General features: G+C 42.8%; 1 protein-coding gene across 1 annotated transcript in view; it reads left to right on the top strand.

The window, feature by feature from the left end:
* TMEM163 (transmembrane protein 163) overlaps positions 1-21,567 on the top strand; it is a 231,192-nt gene that overhangs the window by 178,269 nt on the left and 31,356 nt on the right. Inside the window, exon 5 of the mRNA XM_082689336.1 lies at positions 10,610-10,706. Coding sequence (XP_082545462.1) covers positions 10,610-10,706 — 97 coding nt within the window. The remainder of the gene's footprint in view (positions 1-10,609; positions 10,707-21,567) is intronic.

Genomic DNA, 21,567 nt, shown 5'->3' with positions numbered 1-21,567 from the left:
GGCCCCTGTCTTTGCCTGGCGATCCCTCTCAGCTGTCCTGGTCCGTGTATGGGGAGTCATCACTTTGTTTTCTTGGCCACCAGCGTTGTCTCCCAGCTGATCCTCTGCCTCTACTTTGTTTCCCTTCACTCCTGTCAAACCCACCCACAGTCAGAGGGTCTTTGTGAAGCCCAGATGACGCTGTGCGCCTTCCTTGCGTAAACTCCTCCAGTGACTTCCTGTCGTCTCTCAGAAATGTATTTCACCTTAATGACCTTCACCCTATCTGCGTATCACCTATGCTGTTATCTACTGAATTTTTACCTAAATGTAATCTTAATTTTCCCCTAACGAATAATATCTTTGAAGGCTTGGGGTGATAATTGGATTTTTCCCTACTGTGTATTGAAAGATATACCTATTAAATACAACACTCTGGGCCATGCACCATCTAAGAGCCTTGGTTTTGCACCTGCCATCTTGGGGGCACTTTCAGGACACAGAGGGACATTCTTCACGTGGCACTTACATTGCTGCTCTCCTTAGGCCAAATGCTCCAGGAATATCCTCTCCCCTCCTTTTTTTTTTAATTGAAAATTTTTAAAAAATTGAAGTACAGTTGACATACAATATTAGTTTCAAGCATACAATGCGGTAATTTGACAATTATAGATGCTACAAAATGCTCACCATGATAAGTGTGGTTACCATCTGTCCCCACGCAAAGTTATTACAGTATTACTGACTGTATGCCCTGTGCTGTACTTTCCATCTCCATGACTGACTGACTTTATATTGGGAAGTTTGTATCTCTTAATCTCCTTTGCCTATTTCATCCATTCCCTCCCCTCATGGTAACTACTAGTTCTCTGTATTGAATGGTCTGTTTCTGCTTTTTTTGTCTTGAAATTCCACATGGATGTGAAAGCATATGGTGTTTGTCTTTCTCTGGCTGATCCATTTCACCTAGCATTATACTCTCTAGGTCTGTCCCAAGTTAGGTGAATTGCAAGATTTCATTCCTTTTTTATGGCCGAATAATATTCCACTGTGTGTGTGTGTGTGTGTGTGTGTGTGTGTGTGTGTAGTACATTTGACTTATTCATCTGTTGATTGGTCTTTAAATTGCTTCCTATGTTAGGTATTGTAAATAATGCTGCAGTAAACATAGGGGTACATTTATCTTTTAAATTAGTGTTTTTATTTTCTCTGGGTAAATAGAAGTAGAATTACTAGATCATATGATATCTCTATTTTTAACTTTTTGAGGAACCTCCATACCATTTTCCACAGTGGCTGCACCAGCTTGCGTTCCCACCAACAGTGTAGGAGGGTTCTTTTTTCTCCATATCCTCACCAACTTTTGTTTTTTCTTGTCTCTTTGATATTAGCCATTCTGACAGGTATGAGGTGATATTCGCACTGTGGTTTTGATTTGCATTTCCCTGGTGATGAGTGATATTGAGCATCTTTTCATGTGTCTATTGGCCATCTGGATGTCTTCTTTGGAAAATGTCTGTTCAGGTCATCTGCCCATTTTTAATTGGAGTATGGTGTGTTTTGTTTTTATTTTTGTTTTAGTGTTGAGTTCTATAAGTTCTTAGTATATTTTGAATATTAACCCCTTATAGGATATATCATTGCAAATACCTCCTCCCATTCAATATGTTACCCTTTTGTTGATGTTTTCCTTCACTGTGCAAAAGGTTTGAGTTGGATGTAGTCCCAATTATTTATTTTTGCTTTAGTTTCCCCTGCTTGAGGAGGCAGATCCAGAGAAATATTGCTAAGGCTGATGTTTAGCAATTTACTGCTTGTGTTTTCTTTTAAGTGGCTTTATGGTTTCAGGTCTTACATTTAGGTCTTTAATTCATTTTGAGTTTGTTTTTGTGTATGATGTAAGAAATGGTCCAGTTTCATTCTTTTGCATGTAACCATCCAGGTTTCCCAAAACCATTTACTGAAGAGACTTTCTTTTCCCCATTTTATATCCTTGCCTTCTTTGTTGTATGTTAATTGACCATTCAAGCTTGGGTTTATTTTTAGGTTCTATATTCTGTTCCATTGATCTGTGTGTCTGATTTTGTGCTAGTACCGTGCTCTTTTGATTGTTACAGTTTTGTAGTTCATTTTGAAATCTGAGATCATGATGCCTTTAACTCAGTCTCCTTTTTAAAGATTATTTTGGCTATTTGAGGTATGTGTGGTTCCATACAGTTTATAGGAGTATTTTTTTTTTCTCTTTGAAAAATGCTGTTAGCACTTTGATGGGGATTGCATTAACTCTGTGATTGCATTGAGTAGTGTTGGCTATTTTAACAATAGTCTTCCAGTTCATGAGTATGGTTTATTTATATTGTTGTTAAAATTATTTATGTTGTTTTCAGTTTCTTTCATCATTGTCTTATGATTCTCAAAATATGTATCTTTCACATCTTTGGTCAAATTTATTCCTAGATATTTTATTTTTTTTTTATTTAATTGTAAATGGGATTGTTTTTCTTAATTTCTCATTCTGCCATTGCATTATGAGTGTATAGAAACACAACAGATTTATTTATTAATTTTGTATCTTGTAACTTTAATGAATTAATTTATTATTTCTAAGAGGGTCTTTTTTGTTTGTTTGTTTTTGGTAGAGTTTTTAGGATTTCTCTATATAGTATCATGTGCAGTTAGTGACAGTTTCCTCTTTTGTACCAATTGGGATGCCTTTTCTTTTTCTTGTCTGATTGCCATGGATAGGGCTTCTAGTACTATGTTGAATAAAAGTGGTGAGAGTAGACATCCTTGTCTTGTTTCTGATCTTAGAGGAAACGCTTTTAGCATTTCACCATTGAGTATGTTGGCTATAGGTCTGTCGTATGTGGCCCTTATCATATTGAGGTATGTTCCCTCTAAATCCACTTTATTGAGTGTTTTTATCCTGAATGGATATTGAATCTTGTCAAATGCTTTTTCTGCATCTACTGAGATGATGATATGATTTTTACCCTAACTTTGTTAATGTGGTCTGTCATACGGTTGATTTGTGCATATTGAACTGCTCTTGCCTTCCTGGAATAAATCTCACTTGATCATGAAGAATGATCCTTTTAATGCATTGTTGAGTTCAGTTTGTTGATATGTTGTCAAGGATTTTTGCATTTATATTCCTCAGAGATGTTGGCCTATAACTTTTTGTTTTGTTTTTGGTAGTGTCTTTGGTTTTGTTACCAGGGTAATGCTGATCTTATGGAGTGAATTTGAAAGCATTCCTTCTTCTTCTATTTTTTGGAATGGTTTGAGAAGAATAGTTATTAGTTCCTTTTTTCCCCCTGCTTTTCCAAAGCCTCTTTTCCTCATCCTTTTTAAAATTTTACTGAGTTTTTTAATTTCAGTATTGTTACCATACAATGTTTTAGTTTCAGGTGTCCAAGGGTATTAACTCTTCTTTAAATGTTTGGTGGAATTCACTTAGGAAGCCATCTGGTTCTGGATTTTGATTTTTGGGAATTTTTGATTACTATTTCAGTGTTGTTACTAGTAATCTGTTCATGTTTTCTTATTTCTTCATGATTCAAATTTGTAAGATTGTATGTTTCTATGACTTTACTTCTTCTGGGTTGTCCCATTTGTTGGCATATAAGTTTTCTTAGTATTGTCTGTAATTATTTGTATCTCTGTAGTATAAGTTGTAAATTCTCCTCTTTCATTTATGATTTTATTTAAGTCTTTTTTTTTTCTTGATCTATCTGGCTAAAGATTTATCAATTTTGTTTATCTCTTCAAATGATCAGCTCTTAGTTTCATTTTTTGGATTTTATTTAATTTATTTCAATTCTGATCTTTATTATTTCCTTCTTTTTACTAACTATGGACTTTTCTAGTTCCTTTAGGTATAAAGTTCAATTGTTTATTTGTGATTTGAGATTTTTCTTAATTTTTGAGGTAGATCTATATTGCCATATGCTTGCCTCTCAGAACTGCTTTTGCTGTGTCCCAAAGATTTTGAACCATTGTGTTTCTAATTCCATTTGTATCTGGGTGTTTTGTTTTTTTTTTTAATTTCCTTTTTGATTTCTTTCTTGACCAATTGGTTGCTTAATAGCATGTTTAGCCTCCATGTGGTTGTGTTTTTTCCACTTATATTCTTGTAGTTAACTTCTGGTTTCATATCATTTTGGTCAGTAAAGATGTGTGATATGACTCCAGATTTACTAGATTTATTGAGACTTGTTTTGTGGACTAACATGTGATCTGTCTTTAATAGCATGAACATATCCATGTGTAGCACCTCTGCTTTGCATTTTCACTAAAGCAGGGCCCCACAGTGCTAGGTCTTCATGCTTTTGCTCACAAAGTCCCCTCTGCATGGAGTGTCCTCCCTAGCCTTCCATTTTTTCTGCTTAATGATTCCTATCCATTCTTCTAGACCTAGCTTAAATGTCACATTGCAGGGGTGCCTGGGTGGCTCAGTCAGTTAAGCATCTGCCTTCTGCTCAGGTCATGATCTCAGGGTCCTGAGATCAACCCCTGCAATAGGCTCCCTGCTGAGCGGGGACTCTGCTTCTCTCTTTTCCTCTGCCCCTCTCCTCACTCATGTGTTCTCTCTCTCAAATGAATATTTTTAAAAAATATTAAAAAAAAAATAAATGTCACACTGCAGAGTCCTCTTTCCTTCCCACTCTGTCCCCAGGCTGTATCTCACCATGTTACTATGTTCATTTTGTTTCTTGCCCGTTTTCACATTCATAAGTAATAACTTCCTGTGATGATTTTCAAGTTTCCATCCTACATTTGTGCTCTCCGGAGACTGCAAATAGATTATGTTTTCCTTAACTTCAAGGCTCGGCATGTAGACCTTAAAATGTGAATGACTGAAGTACAAATTCCCTTCTAAAAAAAATGCAGTTGCCCCTGGTGGAGCTGTAGCTGTGGCTGTGATTGGCTGACAATAGATGAGAACAAGAGTGAGACTTGGCGTGGGAACCCAGGGAGTGGGAGGGGTTTACTGCATGGAAGGAAGTGATGCATTTGTTAGTGGAGAATACTAAAGGCATGGTGCTGCTGTGCAACAGCAGAGGCTGCCAGCCCACATAAATTTACCTGATCCTGATGAGAAGCTTTTGGGTTTCTCTCTCTTCCTTCCTCCTTCCCTCTCCCCGTCTTACCTTCCTCTCTTTCTTCATTTTTCTTTCCTTATTGAGAAACTATATAGAGAGTACAGAGTACAGATAGATAGAGACAACATACCTATGTACATATGCCCTGATGAATCTGTATTTTCAGCACAACCTTGAGCGCTCCACCGTCTGATATGTAACTATCTACATGCGCCCATTTAAATTATAATTAACTGAAAGTAATTAAAATGAAAATTCCATTTCTTCAGTTGCTCTAGCTACATTTGAAGAATCAGTAGCCACATGTGGGTAGTGGCTACCATACTGGACAATGAGAAATAGAGCACTCCATCATCACAGAAAATTCTATTGTACTACATTGTTGTAGAATCTAATTCTCTTATAAATTCCTCATGCTGACTTTTGTCTTTGCCATTGAAGCTAGGAAAAACAGTCCCGTGTAAGTAAGATTTTAATTGGGTGGGTCTTAGCTTGTACATTCATACAGATATAAACAAAGGGCCATTTGTTGAGGAAGGTGGTTACATGTGAGTTGGTGGTTACACATTGAGGAGAGGGACGATCTTACCATGGAGAGTGTATGGACCGCTTTCCTGGAGACCTCTGGTCTGAGGAGCCATTCACACCACAGCCTGTTCACTGTGTAGCAGATGGATGAGGATGAAGGTAGAGAAGAGAGATGGGGATGTGGATGTGAAAGGAGGTGGGGTCTAGAGCTTAGGAGAATGAAGGGAGGGGGGAAGATGGTGGTCTTGAATTACTGTTTGCTGTGGGCAGTATAGAGAATGAGGCGTGGCTCATTCCTCACTTTCTCCTTCCCTTTTTCCTGCCTTCAAATGGACTTTTGGGCTTTATTTAAAATGGCAGAGCACATGAAGGGAGAGAGAATCTAGCTAGGATAAAATAACACCAGAGACTGTGCATCCCTAAGTACTATGTTTATGCTCATCACCTGTCTTTTATTTTTCATTACTTCACATTTGAACAATGGCCCAGATTACAAGTGCTTTGGGCACCAGGATGAAAGATGATAAATAAAACATTGGCACTTTAAGCTGTGGACTGAACTGATTAATTAACCAGGGCTGCTGTGTTTTAGGTCTTTTGTAAATTAGGGGATGACTAGACAAAACTTCTCTTGTTTGGCTGTTTGGATGTGATAGAAAATAATTTAGAACTGGTATAGGACTCAGGCTTTATTAATGGGAATCACAGACCTCCAAACCTACAATTGACAAGGGACCAAATTTTCAACCTGACATCATTTTGGTTGTGAGAGAGTATCTGTTAGTAGGTTTTGCCCTTATAATTTCATTGGCAAAAAATATTAATGCTTACTACAAGGTTATTCATAGAATTGCAATGTTGTGCACAATTAGTAATCTATGGCCTTTAGCAGAAGAAAAAGAGACGACCAGTGGCTTTATTCATTTCTCAGGATTTTACTAGTTGTCTTTCAGATATTAAATGTGTCTTGGGGAAGACTATTCTAGGCTCTGTCTTGACTGTGCATCAGAAACACAGGAAGGGCTTATTAAAATACAGATTACTGGGCCCCATCCCCAGAGTTTCTAATTCAGCAGATCTGGGGTGGACTCAAAAATCGGCTATTCTAACAAGTTCCCAGGTGATGCTGATGCTGCAGTTCTGTGGACCACTCTTGGACAACTTGTGGGAGTTCCAATTCAACTTCAGTTGGTGTTCATTTGGGGGATTATGTTGATGGAGGCATTGCATTTGCCTCTTTCTGACTCAGTGTTTTTCTCCGCTGGGGTTTGGGCAGGAGAGAGAAGGAATTTGCATTCATTCCAGTGACTTGGCTGCTTGGTGCTGTCAGGCCCATGGACACATTGCCCTTTCCTGGCCAGGTCAGCCTCTCCTGGTGAGGTCCACGTGACATGCTGGTGGGGCAGCGATCCTCCATTGCTTCCCCTTCTGCTCCCTCCTAAACTAGGAAGCAGCACACGGTGACAGAAAGAAGCAGTATTTGTAGTGTTGGCTTCTGACCTAAAAGAAGCAGTATTTGTAGTGTTGGCTTCTGACCTAAATCTCGCCTGTCTCCTGGAGGCCACCACAGTCCCAGGGTGGTGGCCGGGTGAGGGTGCGATGTGGGTGCCAAGAGTCTTTGAGTGGCCAGGTGGTTGACTGGGGCTGGCTGCTGGGAGGGAGTCAAGAGATTGGGTGGTGTTTCTAAGTGGACCCCAAACTCTTTGGGTGACCTTGGACAAGCCTCCTAATCCTTGATGTCCCCATTATGACCATTTGTGTTTATGGAACACACCTCTTTCCTTCCCAGCTTGAAAAACAGCAGAAAAACAGAAACTGCGATCTGGTGAGTGGCCTCTAGGGCATTTATGCAGGGCTTTGCAGATCTCTGAGTGCCTGAGGACAAAGCTGCTGTGTAAACACAATATATTATTAATAAAATGTTAAAAAATAGCATCACACCCTCTGCTAATAATAGCCGGTTTAGGCTGGGGGAGCAGCTTTGACATGCAAGTTCCCAGCAGTGGTGAAGGAAGGTGACTATGGTGTTTGAATTTGCAGCACATTTAAAAGAAGATGAAAACAGGGCTTTACATTTTTTAGCATATTCACAGGTACGTTGCTGAAGAAAATATGATTATATTTGTGTAAAATTCAACTTTAATAAACCAAAGCATCCATTTCTTTTGATTTTCGTTAAATTTTGGAGTGGTTTTTATAAGGTGGGCTACTCAATAGGCATTTTGGCTAAAGTATTAGGAGTGTCCTTCCCCTTGTATTGGTAAGTGGCTGGTGCCCCCTTAAACTCCATGGGGGGAACACTTAGAAATTATCCAGTAATTACTGATCAGTTAGCAAAATCAGTTAGCAAATCCGTTAGCCCCAGATGCATATGGGGCATCTGCTTTGTGCTCCTGTAGATATTGAGATGGAAAACTAGGGTTCTTGCCCTTAAGGGATTTGTAGTGTAATTTTCTTTCAAGATATATGAGCAAGATAGTATGTAAGGAGATCATTGCATCTTTTATGTTTTTCTCCTTAAGAAATGTAAACAAAATTCAGATCCACTCTTGGTGCATTATAGTGGTGTTTCTGTAGTCATCTGGAAAAAATGGGTTCCTGCAGCCTCACTGTTGGTTTTTTTTCTTTCCCCGGCCCCAGGGAAGTATGGAGATGAAAGCTCCCAGAGGATGTTGTATAAATTGTCTATAGAAAGTCTAGCACCCAAGTGGTGGCTGCCATACCTGTGTCTCAGAGGTATGGCTGCCATACCTGCTTGGTAAAAAAATACACTGCACATCTCGTAGGGACCCTTAGACCTCTTCCTTCCTCACCAGCTGTGGTGACCTCTCCCGCCTTGCCTTCTGTCCCGGGAGCTGGGGCTTCCTGTGCCACCGTGAAGCTCCCTAGAGGGCAGGGCCCCAGCTGGGTCTAGGTGCAGGACTGTCAACCCCAGTGCCTCTGCGAATTGCCTAGGAGCTTTGACACAAATGCAGATGCTTGGGTTCACAGCCCCGAAATTCTGATACAGTTAAATTGGTGTGGTCCCTGGGCGACTATTCAGAAAACTCCCTGGGTGAGTGCAGTTTGCCCCTGGGTTGAGAAGCACTGAGTTGGTGGTTGACTTTATCTGAAAGAGGGTATTAGAGTCTGTGGCAAATGCTCAGGAATTTTTTCAATGGAGAAAAGCTCAACTTACATTGGAGGCCTATCCTGACTTGAGGCTCTTTTTCTGTAAATGGGACCCCCCCCTCCCCAGAGTGTGCAGGTCGGAATGGTTATTTCAAGTGCTGGTCATAGTGGCCCATAGCTTGCTTCCCCTTGGGCACAGCAGGGTCTTGGGGGCCAGTATCTTGGGAGCACTGATCCCCTGATCCCCAGGATTCTTCAACTTTGCTCAACTATGTCATCACTAAAGGGCCTCCAGTAGATGGACCTCATTCCCTCATGATGCCCCTCCTGGCTGCAGCCCCTTTTGCCCTATAGCTCTGCCAGGACTGGGATTACCAGCCCCAGGGCTTAGTGCCTCATGTCAGCGTTCTTCCCTCCTGCCACCGCCTTCGTGAGTACTTACTGCCTGAATTATCTTATCTCCTCCTTGGGCCAACCCAGGCTCATTCTGGGGATGTACTGTAGTCATGGCAGATCACTCATTACTGTGCATGGGTCCAGGTCCTTTTTTGCTCAAGATCCCCGGCCCATTCATTATTTTTCTTACAATCTCTATATTTTATGTTATGCACTAATCTGTGATGATCCTTTCCTTCTGTTTTTGAAAGACTAAAACCTACAATTAGAGTATACATTAGAAGCCTAATGACTGGGCTCCAAGCAGCCTTATTTATTTCTGACTTCGAGGTTTGGGGGAGCATGTGTGTCCATGGGCTCATTAGGATTCTAATTAAGTAGGTGTTACGTTGAAGTTATGTGGGCAATTTTGGGTTGTTCTGTTACCCAGAGAAGGGAATCCAAGATGGACAATGCAAAATGATTTGATAGGTGAGAGAAAAAAGGGCTCAGGAGGCTGCCAAGTGATGGGGACATCAGGTTGGGATAGGAATGACCTAGAGCTAATGGTAGTCATTCATTTTCTCTATTTTGGTTTTCAGTTGGTGTTTGACTCCTGTATTACTATCATCATTTCCTCATATTTACTTTCATTTTTCATCTTTGCTTCTCCTGCACATTGTTGCGTCTGGTTTGCCAGAGAAAGCTCCTCCATCCTGAGCTCCCCGAGATGTCCTACCAACCCCTGCCCCACACCCCCCCGTTCTCCTCCTGCTGTCTCCTGTGCTGGTATCTCTGTTGAACTCATTCTTCCTTCCCTCCTCTCCTTTCTTTTTAAAGAATTGCTTCCTCTTGGCATAAACACTCTACGTTTTGTTGTTACCAAATCATTCTTCCTTCCAGTCTTTGGGAAAATACAGTGGTATCTATCACGTCATATCGGGAAGAGACATCCAGAATGGACTTTTCCTTTGTTTAGGCCCACATCAATGCGTTACTTACTTATTTATTTATTTGGATGCTCATTTTCATCTTCAGGTGGGAAATATTATTTCCATTTGACAGGGAAAGCTAAAAGAAGTTCAGTATTTTGACCAAGATCAAGCATATTAAATGATAGTGCTTGGGATGTCTCGGACCAGAGCCTTCACTCTTGGCTATTAAACTCTGAACCCTCCAGCTGGAGGTGAACTGGCATATTGTGTTGCCAGGCCAAAGGGATGGATTTACTGTCCTTGAAATTCTTCCCATGTCAGCATTCATGGGATGTTCTGAGATCATGTAGGATGGTGAGCACTTTTCCCTTGGGGTTGGTTTTGCTGATAAATTGGCCTGGGATCCTAGAGATGATTCAGTATCACTTCTGAGATTGGGGGGTGGGGTGGGGTGGTGGTCATGGTGGGCATGTGGTGAATTACGGTTGGGTCCCAGTACTTTGGGTTGCATTATTGTGTAAACAAGCGGAGCAGACTTCTCCCAGTTAAGAGTCTCAATGTTTTGTTTCTTTGCAGAGCCTGTGTCATCTTGGGGGTGATATTCCTTCTGTCATCCATATGTATAGTGGTCAAAGCCATCCATGACCTCTCAACTAGGCTGCTGCCAGAAGTGGTAAGGTCCTTTCTCCTTAACAGTTTTTCCTGGGCGTACTAGCCTCCCATGTTACCTCTTACAAAGGATTTACCGGAGCAGGTTGGGCAAGTGGAGAGAAAACAAACAGCATTTTAGGAGGCCAGAAGAACTCACTGAAGAGTGCGAATGACTTGGCAGAGTGAAGCCCTGGGCAAGAGGAAAAAACTTCACGTAGTTGAGGTAGTACTAGGTTCTGGGTTCTGTGTCTCTCTCTTTAGGCGTTTTGACTATTTTTAAAGCAAGGTGTTTTCTATGTGAAAAGAAATGGGGTGTTTTTATATAGCAAAGTGATCCAATCTGTGCTGTTTGCATCTGTTGTTCTTTGTCTAGTCAATGATTATTGTAATAATAATAATTTTTCTCTTTTGCACCTTGCATAAATCCATTCACATTGGATTTTTGGGGCAGAACTGGCATTTGGATGTGGAAACTGGAGGGCACAATTTCATATTAAAATGTGTCTTTGACTGCTTTGTTCTATGGGTGAGAGCTATTACCTGCACTCTGATTCCTTTTGTTCCCTCTTAGGAATGCTGGCGGGGGGTGGGGTGGGGAAGGGATTTAATGTCTCCTATCAGGTTATCTTCATAGAAGGCAGCTGACTTACCAAAAAATGGAGATGCTGCCGTTATGATGATTCTCTATATACAAGTTACATAGCAATTTAAATGCAAAAATATGGGCTCTTCTTTTAGGATGTGATTTGATTTGAGTTTGACTTCAAGCACCATCTTATGCCAGGCCTAAATTCTTAGACCATTCATTTCACTTTTAGAAAAATGTACGTTAGTCCTTCCTGGGGCGAGGTATTGCGTATGTTCCTGGGGAAGATTAAAATGAAGTGGGACTTGATACTGCATTTAGGAGAGCTTCGGAAGTGGCTGCTTTAAGTTGCCACCCCACCCCCCAAATGAAATTGAGATCAGAGCTGGTCCTTTAGTAACTCACCAGGATCTTCATTATTTGTCATCACAGCTGGCCAGAGGCTTATTCTCTAATATCTCGGTGAAAGCGAGGGAGGATGAATACCCACCCATGGCTTTCAGCCTGAGTTGGAAGCAGAGCTAGCTGAGGTGGGGAACGGTACGGTTTACTACTCTGTGTTCTTAGTCTCACGATTGCGATGCCTCGCCCTCCCCTCCTCACTGTGATCTCCCTCTGGCCTGGGATCCCAGACTTTTCCATCCTTTTCCTCCATCAAACTTGATAGCTTATGTTCCATTCTGTCAGAACCTGAATCTTAGCAGTAAGTATGATTAATTAAGATGTCAGTCAGGTAATTGCGTTTTACAGGGGATGGAAATATGCCTCCACTCTAAGAAATGTTTATCGGTGGGAATTTTCAGCACCAGGCTTATTGACACGTTCATTCATTTGGCATTAAAAATTGATTTGCAGCAGGGCTACTGTGATAAGGAAGGACAGCTGTGCTCATGGTCCTTTGCAGGGGCCTCCTTGCCTTTCTCCTGATGGTCGAACCATTTTTATCTGGAAATAATCTCATACCTTACAGTGCAAATGCCCCTAAAGGAAGAAACTCACCAACTGAAATGCCATACCAGGATGAAAATGTCTGATGCCCTGTTCCACGTGGGGTTTGAGAGGGTGAAGGGCTCCATGATATCCCCCTAGACTGGCCCTGTCCTTAGAGAACTCATGCCCACTGCATCTTTTATCAGTCCTGGTGTGGGATTTAAGAATCAGACTTATTTATGGTCATCTCCTCAGAACCCTAAAGAAAAGATTAAGGTGGTTTTATCGTTTGGTTTTCTGTCTTCAGCATTATGGAAAGATAACAAAGTTACGCGAGCTCCTGTCTCCAGAGAGAAGGCCTGATCAGCTGAGTGGCACAGGGGGCCTCGGTAAGGGCTGCCAAGTGGTTGCAAACTGTGTTTCCATCCTGAGTCTTTGGCTTCCCACTCTCTGCTCTTGAAGTTTGGGGGAGCCCATGGGCCATCGCCAGACCCCCAATCCCTGGCCTGTGGTCCTTCAGCACCAGCGTTTGTCCACGTCTAAATTAGGCTGTAATTTAGATCGGATGTAATCAGCTGTTCATAGAAGCCAGTCCAGAAAGCAGGAGAAGCTCAAGTGCCAAGTGCAAGCCTGTGCCTGGAGGAGAGGCCCGCCCTCTAGTGGTGCCAGGCAGAGTTGCTGTGCAGGGCTGTGGACTCAGGGCTCTCAACGAAGTTTTCAAGAACCACTGGAAGCCTCTGTTTAATGTGAAATAAATTGGCAACTCATTAAACATTTTTGAAAACCATGGTTGGGAGTGGGTAGGCAATTTCATATAGGTTAAATAAAGTATGCCTGTGGCGGTTGAAACCAGGGAGACTGGTCTTCAGGGTCGGGATGGCATGATTTTCCGTCCCAAGTTACAGCCTTGCCCTTGCCCTCAGTTGTGGAAATGCCTTTTTTTAAAAAAATTTATTCCAGTGTAATTAACATACAGTGTTATATTAGTTTCAGGTGTAAAATGTAGTGATTCAGCACTTCCATATGTCACCTGGCGCTCATCACAAGTGAGTGCCTTATTCCCCGTGACCTATTTTACCCATCCCACAGCCACCTCCCCTCTGGTATCCATTAGTTTGTTGTCTATAGTTAAGAGTCTGTTTCTTGCTTTGTCTCTTTTCCTTTGTCCATTTGTTTTTTTTTTTAAATTCCACACGAGTGAAATCATACAGTATTTGTCTTTGGCGGACATATTTTGCTTAGCATTATACTCTCTACCTCTATTCATGTCATTGGAAATGGCAAGATTTCATTCTTTTTGATGGATGAGTAATATTCCACTGTATATACACACCACAACCTCTTTATCCATTTATCAGTCGGTGGACACTTGGAGGAACCCTCATGTACTGCTGGCGGGAATGCAAGCTGGTGTAACCACTGTGGAAAACATCGTGGAAGTTCCTCAAAAAGTTAAAAATAGTAATCACATGGCTGGGTATTTACCTGAAGGATGCTAAAACACAAAGCCAAAAGGCTATGCGCACCCCTCTGCTTACTGCAGTATTATGTATAATAGCCGCGCTGTGGACACAGAGCTGCCTTCGTAGGTATGGTTTCCCTCAGGTTGTTTTTACTGTGGGCTTGTCAGAAGCAGCATTTTCTTAACTCCGGGCCTGTTTCCAGGTGGCTTTCTTTTTAAGGTAGCTGCACCCTTTTCAGAGTGAGAATCATTGCAAGGATGTGTACACTTTGAATACGAAAGCTCTGCAGTTTGAAATTTCTCAGCCACAAAGTACAGTGACTCTGAGCTGTGGCGGGGTCACCAGGCCATCGGTGTCATGCTGGAGAAGCCAGGCCAGCTGGGGCTGGCCCCTGCATGGAATCTGTGCCATCTGCTGCAAGGGCTTTATGACTAAATGGTGTAAGTCTGCTCCATGCAGGCTGCACGTGATTGCATTGGATCATTAATGAATCTGGTTCTAGAAGAGCCTTCTCAGAAACTCTGTGTGAACAGTGGTTCTAGAAGTCGGTGAGCATGGGCAATGCCTCAAGTGTAGTGGTTGCCTTATATCTGTGGGTTGCTTTGAGAAGAACATGGTCCTCTTCTTCTTTTCACCCCTGCCACACCTGTTTGGGTAAGAAGGGACAGGTGGCATGTGTCTCCTTTTGGCAGGATGTGGGGGCTCTGAAGCTGGAGTGATCTTCCCGGGGTGGTCAGCTGGCTGCCAGCAGAGCCTCGTGTCTCCTGGTCCGGGGCTGTCTCGGCTGCCGGTACTCTTGGGCGTGTATGGTCCTGTTCTTGAGCTTCTCAGGTTTGGCCCTTCTGGGTTCTTATGCTCCGAGGGGATTTTGCCAGGGCTGTCCTAGTGAAGATGTCCAGGGCCCCAGCCGGTCCCATCCCTGGCTTTTCTGGCTACTCCTGCTACCTCCATCCCTTACTGTTCTCCGTGCATATTGTCCCTTGAGAGCCCCGCAGGCAGGTTAACCAAGAAGCGATGGAGGATGCCACGGGACAAGTATGGAAGGAGGGGAGTCATGGGATGCGCGGAATCACATGGAAGGAAGTGCTTTAAGGAAGCTGCTTGGCATGGCGGAAGGTACGTGGATGTGGACCTGCAGGCTGATGGAGGCGGGGGTCCTGTCTTTGCTTCTTCTTGCCCAGGAGACCAGCACAGGCCAGTCACTTAGCCTCCTTGACCCTGCGCTTCCTTCTATGTAAAATGGAGCTAATACTACATCAGAGGTTTAGGATAAGGATCAAGTGAGCCATGTATTTAAAATAACAATCAGGGGGCACCTGGGTGGCTCAGTGGGCTGAGCCTCTGCCTTGGGCTCAGGTCATGACCTCAGGGTCCTGGGATTGAGCCCTGCATCAGGCTCTTTGCTCGGCAGCCTGCCCCCCTCCAACCCCGCCACCTACTTGGGATCTCTCTCTCTCTCTGATAAATAAATAAATAAAATCTTTAAAAAGAAAAAAAAAAGGCATTAAAAGACAATGCTACTGTGATGGCTGCCCTTAACATTCTGAATTTTGATGTTTCTGAATCTCTGATTAGTGTCACCCCAGGTGGTGGCCTGAGGTAATTTCAGACTGAGCCCCTCATTCCTTTTACTTGGCTCCTGCTCTCCCCTGTGGCTGGCTAGACTCCCTCTCTGGTTTCAGGTATCCCTGGCCAGTCTTGGGCCAGCCTTTGGGAGAACATCAGCACGCTGTCAGAAGACCTGACCTCCAAGACTACCTCACCACTCATCGGGTGTGTGACTGGTAGCAAATCACGGTTCCTCTCTGAGTAAAATTCCTTCTGTGCAAATGGGGATCAGGCCACCTACTCTGCCACAGAGACAGAGAGGTGAATGATGTCGTGAATGTGGAAATGCTCTATAAACTGTCATGCTTTACAAGAGAGGGAGATGACCTTGGTTCTGATACCGAGGCCATAGAAGTCCCATTCTGGCCCGTGAGCACCCTGTCAGTGTTCTGTTTGGTCGGACCAGCTCATTAGCTTCTCCTGCCTGTAGTAGATCAAGACTTCTTCAGCTGGCGCTCTCGGCCAGTGTCTGCGTCCAACCTCCTTCCGTGGTCATGCAGCAGCAATAGTGATTACAGTTGTAATTAAAATAATAACTATAGATTGGCTGTAAATAATACATAGCTATATGTTGATAATAATAAGTGCTATCACTTGAATGTCTACTAATCCCTAGACCCTCTGTCTAGGCGCTGGGGATTCAAAGTTAAGTAGCAATAGTGATTAGAGTTTTCTCACTCTGCAAAGCCCTTGGCTTCTCATAGGAGTTGTTCCTTTCCTCTCTCTCTCTCATCTTTGTTTCCTGTGTACAACAGTATCCCTGGTTAGGGAGGAAGGAATTGAGAGAGAAAAATGCAAAAGAGGAGGAGGCTGTTAGGTCCCCCAATAATGGGTCTGTGATTAAAGGAGCGAGACTGATAAAAAGCGAAGGTCAAGCAAAGCTTTATTCCGCGCCAAGCATCAAGAATCAAACCGGGGCGCCTGGGTGGCTCAGTGGGTTAAGCCACTGCCTTCGGCTCAGGTCATGATCTCTGGGTCCTGGGATCGAGTCCCGCATCAGGCTCTCTGCTCTGCAGGGAGCCTGTTTCCTCCTCTCCCTCTCTCTGCCTGCCTGTCTGCCTACTTGTGATCTCTGTCTGTCAAATAAATAAATAAAAATAAAATCTTAAAAAAAAAAAAAAAAGAATCAGATCGAACATTTGGGGCCGTGCCTCTTACAGAGAGGGCGACCTCTCTCTGCTTCACAGATTAGCTTTTAAGGGCAAAGGCCATGTGGTTGGACCTGACCATGCACAGGCAGCCAATGAAATTGTAACACACAGAGAAAGCTGCACAGTCAGGTTACGTCACACATAAGTGACCAATTGAATTACAATTTTCCCTAGTAGATATTTGAACCAGCCTATCACCTTGTCAGAATTGGTGCCCAAAAGGTACCCAAAGGGCAGGGCCTATACTCCTTGGTAACTAGGGAGACAGTCTGCGCCCCCACTGATCCGATGTCTCGGCCTGACCCACCCTTGTATTTGGGCTTTGTTACCTGGGACTGGTTCCCAGGACTTGTTTTTAAGTAAGTTCCCTGGGGGAAAGGGGGCAGGGACAGTTTAAGTTTTAAATAACAAAATTATTGTTTAACCGGATGGAAGTGCTCTGGCTAAATAGGTCCTTACAGAGGCAAAGGAAGAAGGGAAAAACAACTTTGTGTCATAGGTCAGAAATGGTTGCTTGGCATAACTTTGATTCTTCCTTGACTAACGAGGTTGTCTTCCAGGCCTCCCCTTGACCATCTCTCTGTTAAGCTCCTCAGATGCCAGCCCTCCCCCCACCAGAACGAAGGAACTTCTAGCAATAAAAGGGAAACCCTCTCAGTTGCTCATTTTCCTGCTCTGTTTCCTTTCTCTGGTCCTGCTGTGGTGGCCGCTTTCACTGCTCCATCGATGCAACAAGTGTTGCTGGGTGTGTGCCACGCTTGAAGGTTGGGCTGACTCTGCACAGCCTGGGATGCCAGTGGTGTTCCAGCAGGAACCTCACAGGGGATTTCACCCTTAGGAACAAAACTGCAGCTACGACTCTCTTGTAAAGGATATTTTAGGGTTGTACTAGCAAGGTCACAGCCAAGAACTTTCCCCAAGGATCTTCCTACTTGCAAAAGTGACAGATTCTTGGGTTTGTAGGCTTTTGATTTGTGGGATTTGATCTGTTCCCAGCCCAGACTGGGTAGTGCTGTCGGCTCCTTGTGCAACAATCTGTGATTACTGCAGACTGTTTAGCATTCAACCCTGCGCTGTATCTTGGGCTAGTGGGGGTTCTTTCTGCGCTCTTCAGCCGCTCGTTGTTATACTCTCAGTGAGTCTCTTCCCGATGCAGAGGACGGAGCCAGGTTGGCCGGTCTTCTTCCCACACCTCTGTTTTCAGTCTCCTCTCTCTCAGGGCTTCTCCCCTTCCCACCCTTAGCCCTTTGAGCTCCCTCCTTGCCCACCTCCTTAGAAATCTCATTTTCACCCTCATTCCCTCTCTTTAGGGCATCTTTACTTACTCCCTGCCTGCACTTTGTCCCCAGGCATTTTCTTTCCAGCCCTTCCTCCTCACCTCCAGCGTCCTGGGCTCCTGAAAGCTCTCTGTCTGGAGATAGCCATCCCTTCCTTCCCAGTCTTCCTGTTGCCTCAGTTTCAAACTCTGCCTCCCCCCAGCCTGCCCCTGGTAGTCTTTCAAGCCCATTCTTCAAGGTGTCCCTTTTGAGGCAAATGTTGAACAGAAGGAAACGAGGGAGCGAGGTGGGGCCAGCAGTAAAGGTTTGGGAGCAGGTGACCGGCTTCACACAACTGCTGCCCACCCGTGAGCTTGTCAGCCTCAGGTCACCTGAGGCAGGCGTCTCATCCACAGGAGGAAGTTTCAAAAGGTTCCCTCAGTCCTGAGTGAGTGTAGTCTTGCGGCTAAGGACGTGGGAGTTGGAGTCAGAGACAGAGATCCCAAGTCTGCTAGTTTCTAACTGGAGCATTCTGGGTAGGTGGTTGATCCTTTCTCTGCCTCAGTTTCTTTGTTTTAAAAGTGGCAAAAATGATGGCACTTTCTTTGTAAGATTGTTAAGAAAACAAAATAAAAAGATGTAAATGATAGGCTTAATGTATAACTATTGAATAAATGTTGGCTGATGTTGGACTGAAGTAGTTGTTTCTTTTTATTTATTTATCTATTTATATTTTTATTTTTAAAAAAGATTTTATTAATTTATTTGACACAGAGAGAGAGAGATCATAAGTAGGCAGAGAGGCAGGCAGAGGCGGAGGGTGGGGGTGAAGCAGGCTCCCTGTTGAGCAGAGGGCCCTATGCAGGGCTCAATTTCAGGACCCTGAGATCATGACCTGAGTCAGAGGCAGAGGCTTAACCCACTGAGTCACCCAGGCGCCCCTGAAGATGTTGTTTCTAAGGAAGTTGGAGGACCTTTAGTTCTGGAAGCCCAGGCTTTTAGGAAGTGCCTTCATGGATACTGTTCCTCGCCCAGGTTGTGTCATGCGATAGGATCTTTCTTGTGCAATTATCTATCTATAATTTCTGGATCCACCATTGGCAGTAGAGATACTCATCTCCAGTATGACAGGTTCACAAGTGCAACTCTAAGTTTTATTTTATTTTATTTGTATTATCAAATACTTAAAGAAATCACACACATTTGGGGTCCTTGACATCTCTTCTGCCAACATCTTAGCACTGTAGAAAGAAAGGCAGAAATTCGTGGTATCAGACATCAGTTGTGTCCCAGTCTTGTTACCTCAGACAGAATAATTCCATTGCCTCAGGAGGACTGATTTCTTCATTCGTCCTATAGGCAGGGCCCTACAGGCTTCTGAAGAGAAGAAATGAAACACTCATGAAATGGATTATTATCAGCTCCCATGAGTTCAAGGAGAATAGAGAGTCCAGAAATAGATCCACACATATCATATATGGTTAGCTGGTTTCGACAAAGGTGTGGAGGCAGCTCAGTAGTGGGAAGAAAAGTTTTGTCAGTAAATGCTGCTGGAGCAACGGGACAGCCGTCTGGACAGAAATGGACATCAGCCATCACATAGAAGTTAACCCAGAAGGGATCACAAGCCCAGTGTAAAATCAAAAACTCTAAAACTTCTACAGGAAAACAAAGGAGGAAATCTTAGTGATCCTGGGATAGGCACAGTTTCTTAGGTATGCCACAGAAACCATGAACCATTAAAAAACCATGAACCATTGAAAATTGGAGTTTATCAAAATCCAAAACCTTTGCTCTTCCAAAATACCATTAGGAAAATGACAAGACAGCATGGACAACACTTCTCTATCAGACAAAAGACTCTATCCAGAATGTATAAAGAACAGTTTGATAATAATATGTTCAGCAACCCAGTAAGGCTCCTCCTTTCCATTTCCTTTCTTCATAAAGTCCTCATGTCCTATAGTGACAGTTTGTTTTCCATCAGAATTTGATAGATTTTTATTAAGACTATTCCTTTATATTTTGTGAGCTTTCTTGCTCTCTTATGGGTTAATATTTCATTTTCTGTATGATTACTGCATAAAACTAATGTTATTTGAATAATGATCTTCCTGATTTTTGTTTTATTAGTTGATTATTTTGGGTATATTATATATAATGGCAGCTCCTTTCCAATTCTGATAGTTTCCTTTTTTTTTATTTAGTAGCCAATACAATATTGAATAGTTGGCTGCTGATTTTTGAAGTGACTATTCAATTTTTTGTTTGCTGAGAGGTATTTTTAAAAAATCACAAATAAGTGTTGAATTTGGGGTACTATTTCTGTATATATTTTTCTTTGAGAGGTTAATATTTTGAATTAATAGTCTAATATTGAGACATCCTTGAATTCTTGGAATAAACCCTATTTGGCCAGAAAGTGTTAATCTTTTAATTCATAGCTCCTTTTCACTTACTATTTCATTTAGGATTCTTGCATCTCTGCTCATAAGTGACGTTAGTCTAAAGCACCTGCCCTTTCACACAACATATAATGAGTTACATATTGTTACGAAGTTATGTTAGCTTTTCTGTTCTTTTTCTGTGCCCTGGAATACTTGTAGTAATGTAGGAACTTGTTCCTTTAATTTTTAGTAGAACTTGCCTGCAAAATTGAGCCTGTTGCCTTTTGGAGAGGCAGTATGTTCTCTCTTAAGATCGTGAACTCTAGAGCCAGACAGCCTCAGTGCATTAGCGGTGATCCATGGACAAGTTACCTCGCCTCTTTGGCTTCAGTTTTCCTCTCTAAAATATGTGTCAGAGGGCACCTGGGTGGCTCAGTGGGGTCAAGCCTCTGCCTTGGGCTCTCGTTATGATCTCAGGGTTCTGGGATCGAGTTCCACACCGGCTCTCTGCTTGGCAGGGAGCCTGCTTCCTCCTCTCTCTCAGCCTGCCTCTCTGTCTCCTTGTGATCTCTCTCTGTCAAATAAATCAATAAAATCTTAAAAAAAAAATATGTAAAAGAAGCATAACCTTAGTACCCACCCTGCAGAGTTGTAAGGATGAGCCCAGTTCATGCGTATAAAAAGCATTTTTAAAAAAGTGCTCAGCACTTTGTACTGAAACTGGTGTTTTCTTACTTCTATTATAATTACCAACCCTATGACTGATTTTTTTTCCCCCTGCCGTCTCATTTTTATAGTTGTGGTTTGGCAACAATTTTCAAAACGTATTTTTCTAGAAATTGCCTGTTTATCTAGGCTTTCAAATGTACCGCATTGAAGTTGCTTATATTATTTACATAAGATTTTTAAAAAGATTTTATTTATTTATTTGACAGATAGAGATCACAAGTAGGCAGAGAGGCAGGCAGAGAGAGAGAGAGAGAGGGAAGCAGGCTCTCTGCTGAGCAGAGAGCCCGATGCAGGGTTTGATCTCAGGACCCTGAGATCATGACCTGAGCCAAAGGCAGCGGCTTAACCCAATGAGCCACCCAGGTGCCCTACAGAAGATTTTTAACAATCTTGGATCCATCTGTACTTACATGCCCTGTTTTATTGCTGGTGTTTATTTGTACTCTTTGTCTCTTAATCTCATGTGCCAGAAGTTTATTCATCTCCTTAGAAAAGCTGCATTTGATTTTGTGGATCATGTTGATTTGCTTTCTATTTCGTTCGGCTCTCATCTTTAGTAGTTCCTGCTATTTTGTTCACACTTAGTTCTGGGGGTGGGTAAGTGAGTTTTATGTTTTTTTATTTTTTCTTTTTCAGTTTTTGCTGTTAGTGTCCCCCCCCCCCCCCGTTGTGTTTTATACTAATACAGAATAGTCATTTATGAAAGAAGCTGGCAAAAATAGTTTATGCAGAGAAGTGTGTTCCGCACGTCGGGACCTCTGATGGAGCACTGC

Source organism: Mustela nivalis (genome assembly GCF_964662115.1).
Source record: "Mustela nivalis genome assembly, chromosome: 11".
Taxonomy (NCBI): Eukaryota; Metazoa; Chordata; class Mammalia; order Carnivora; family Mustelidae; genus Mustela; species Mustela nivalis.
This window is presented reverse-complemented; position numbering and strand designations above follow the sequence as displayed.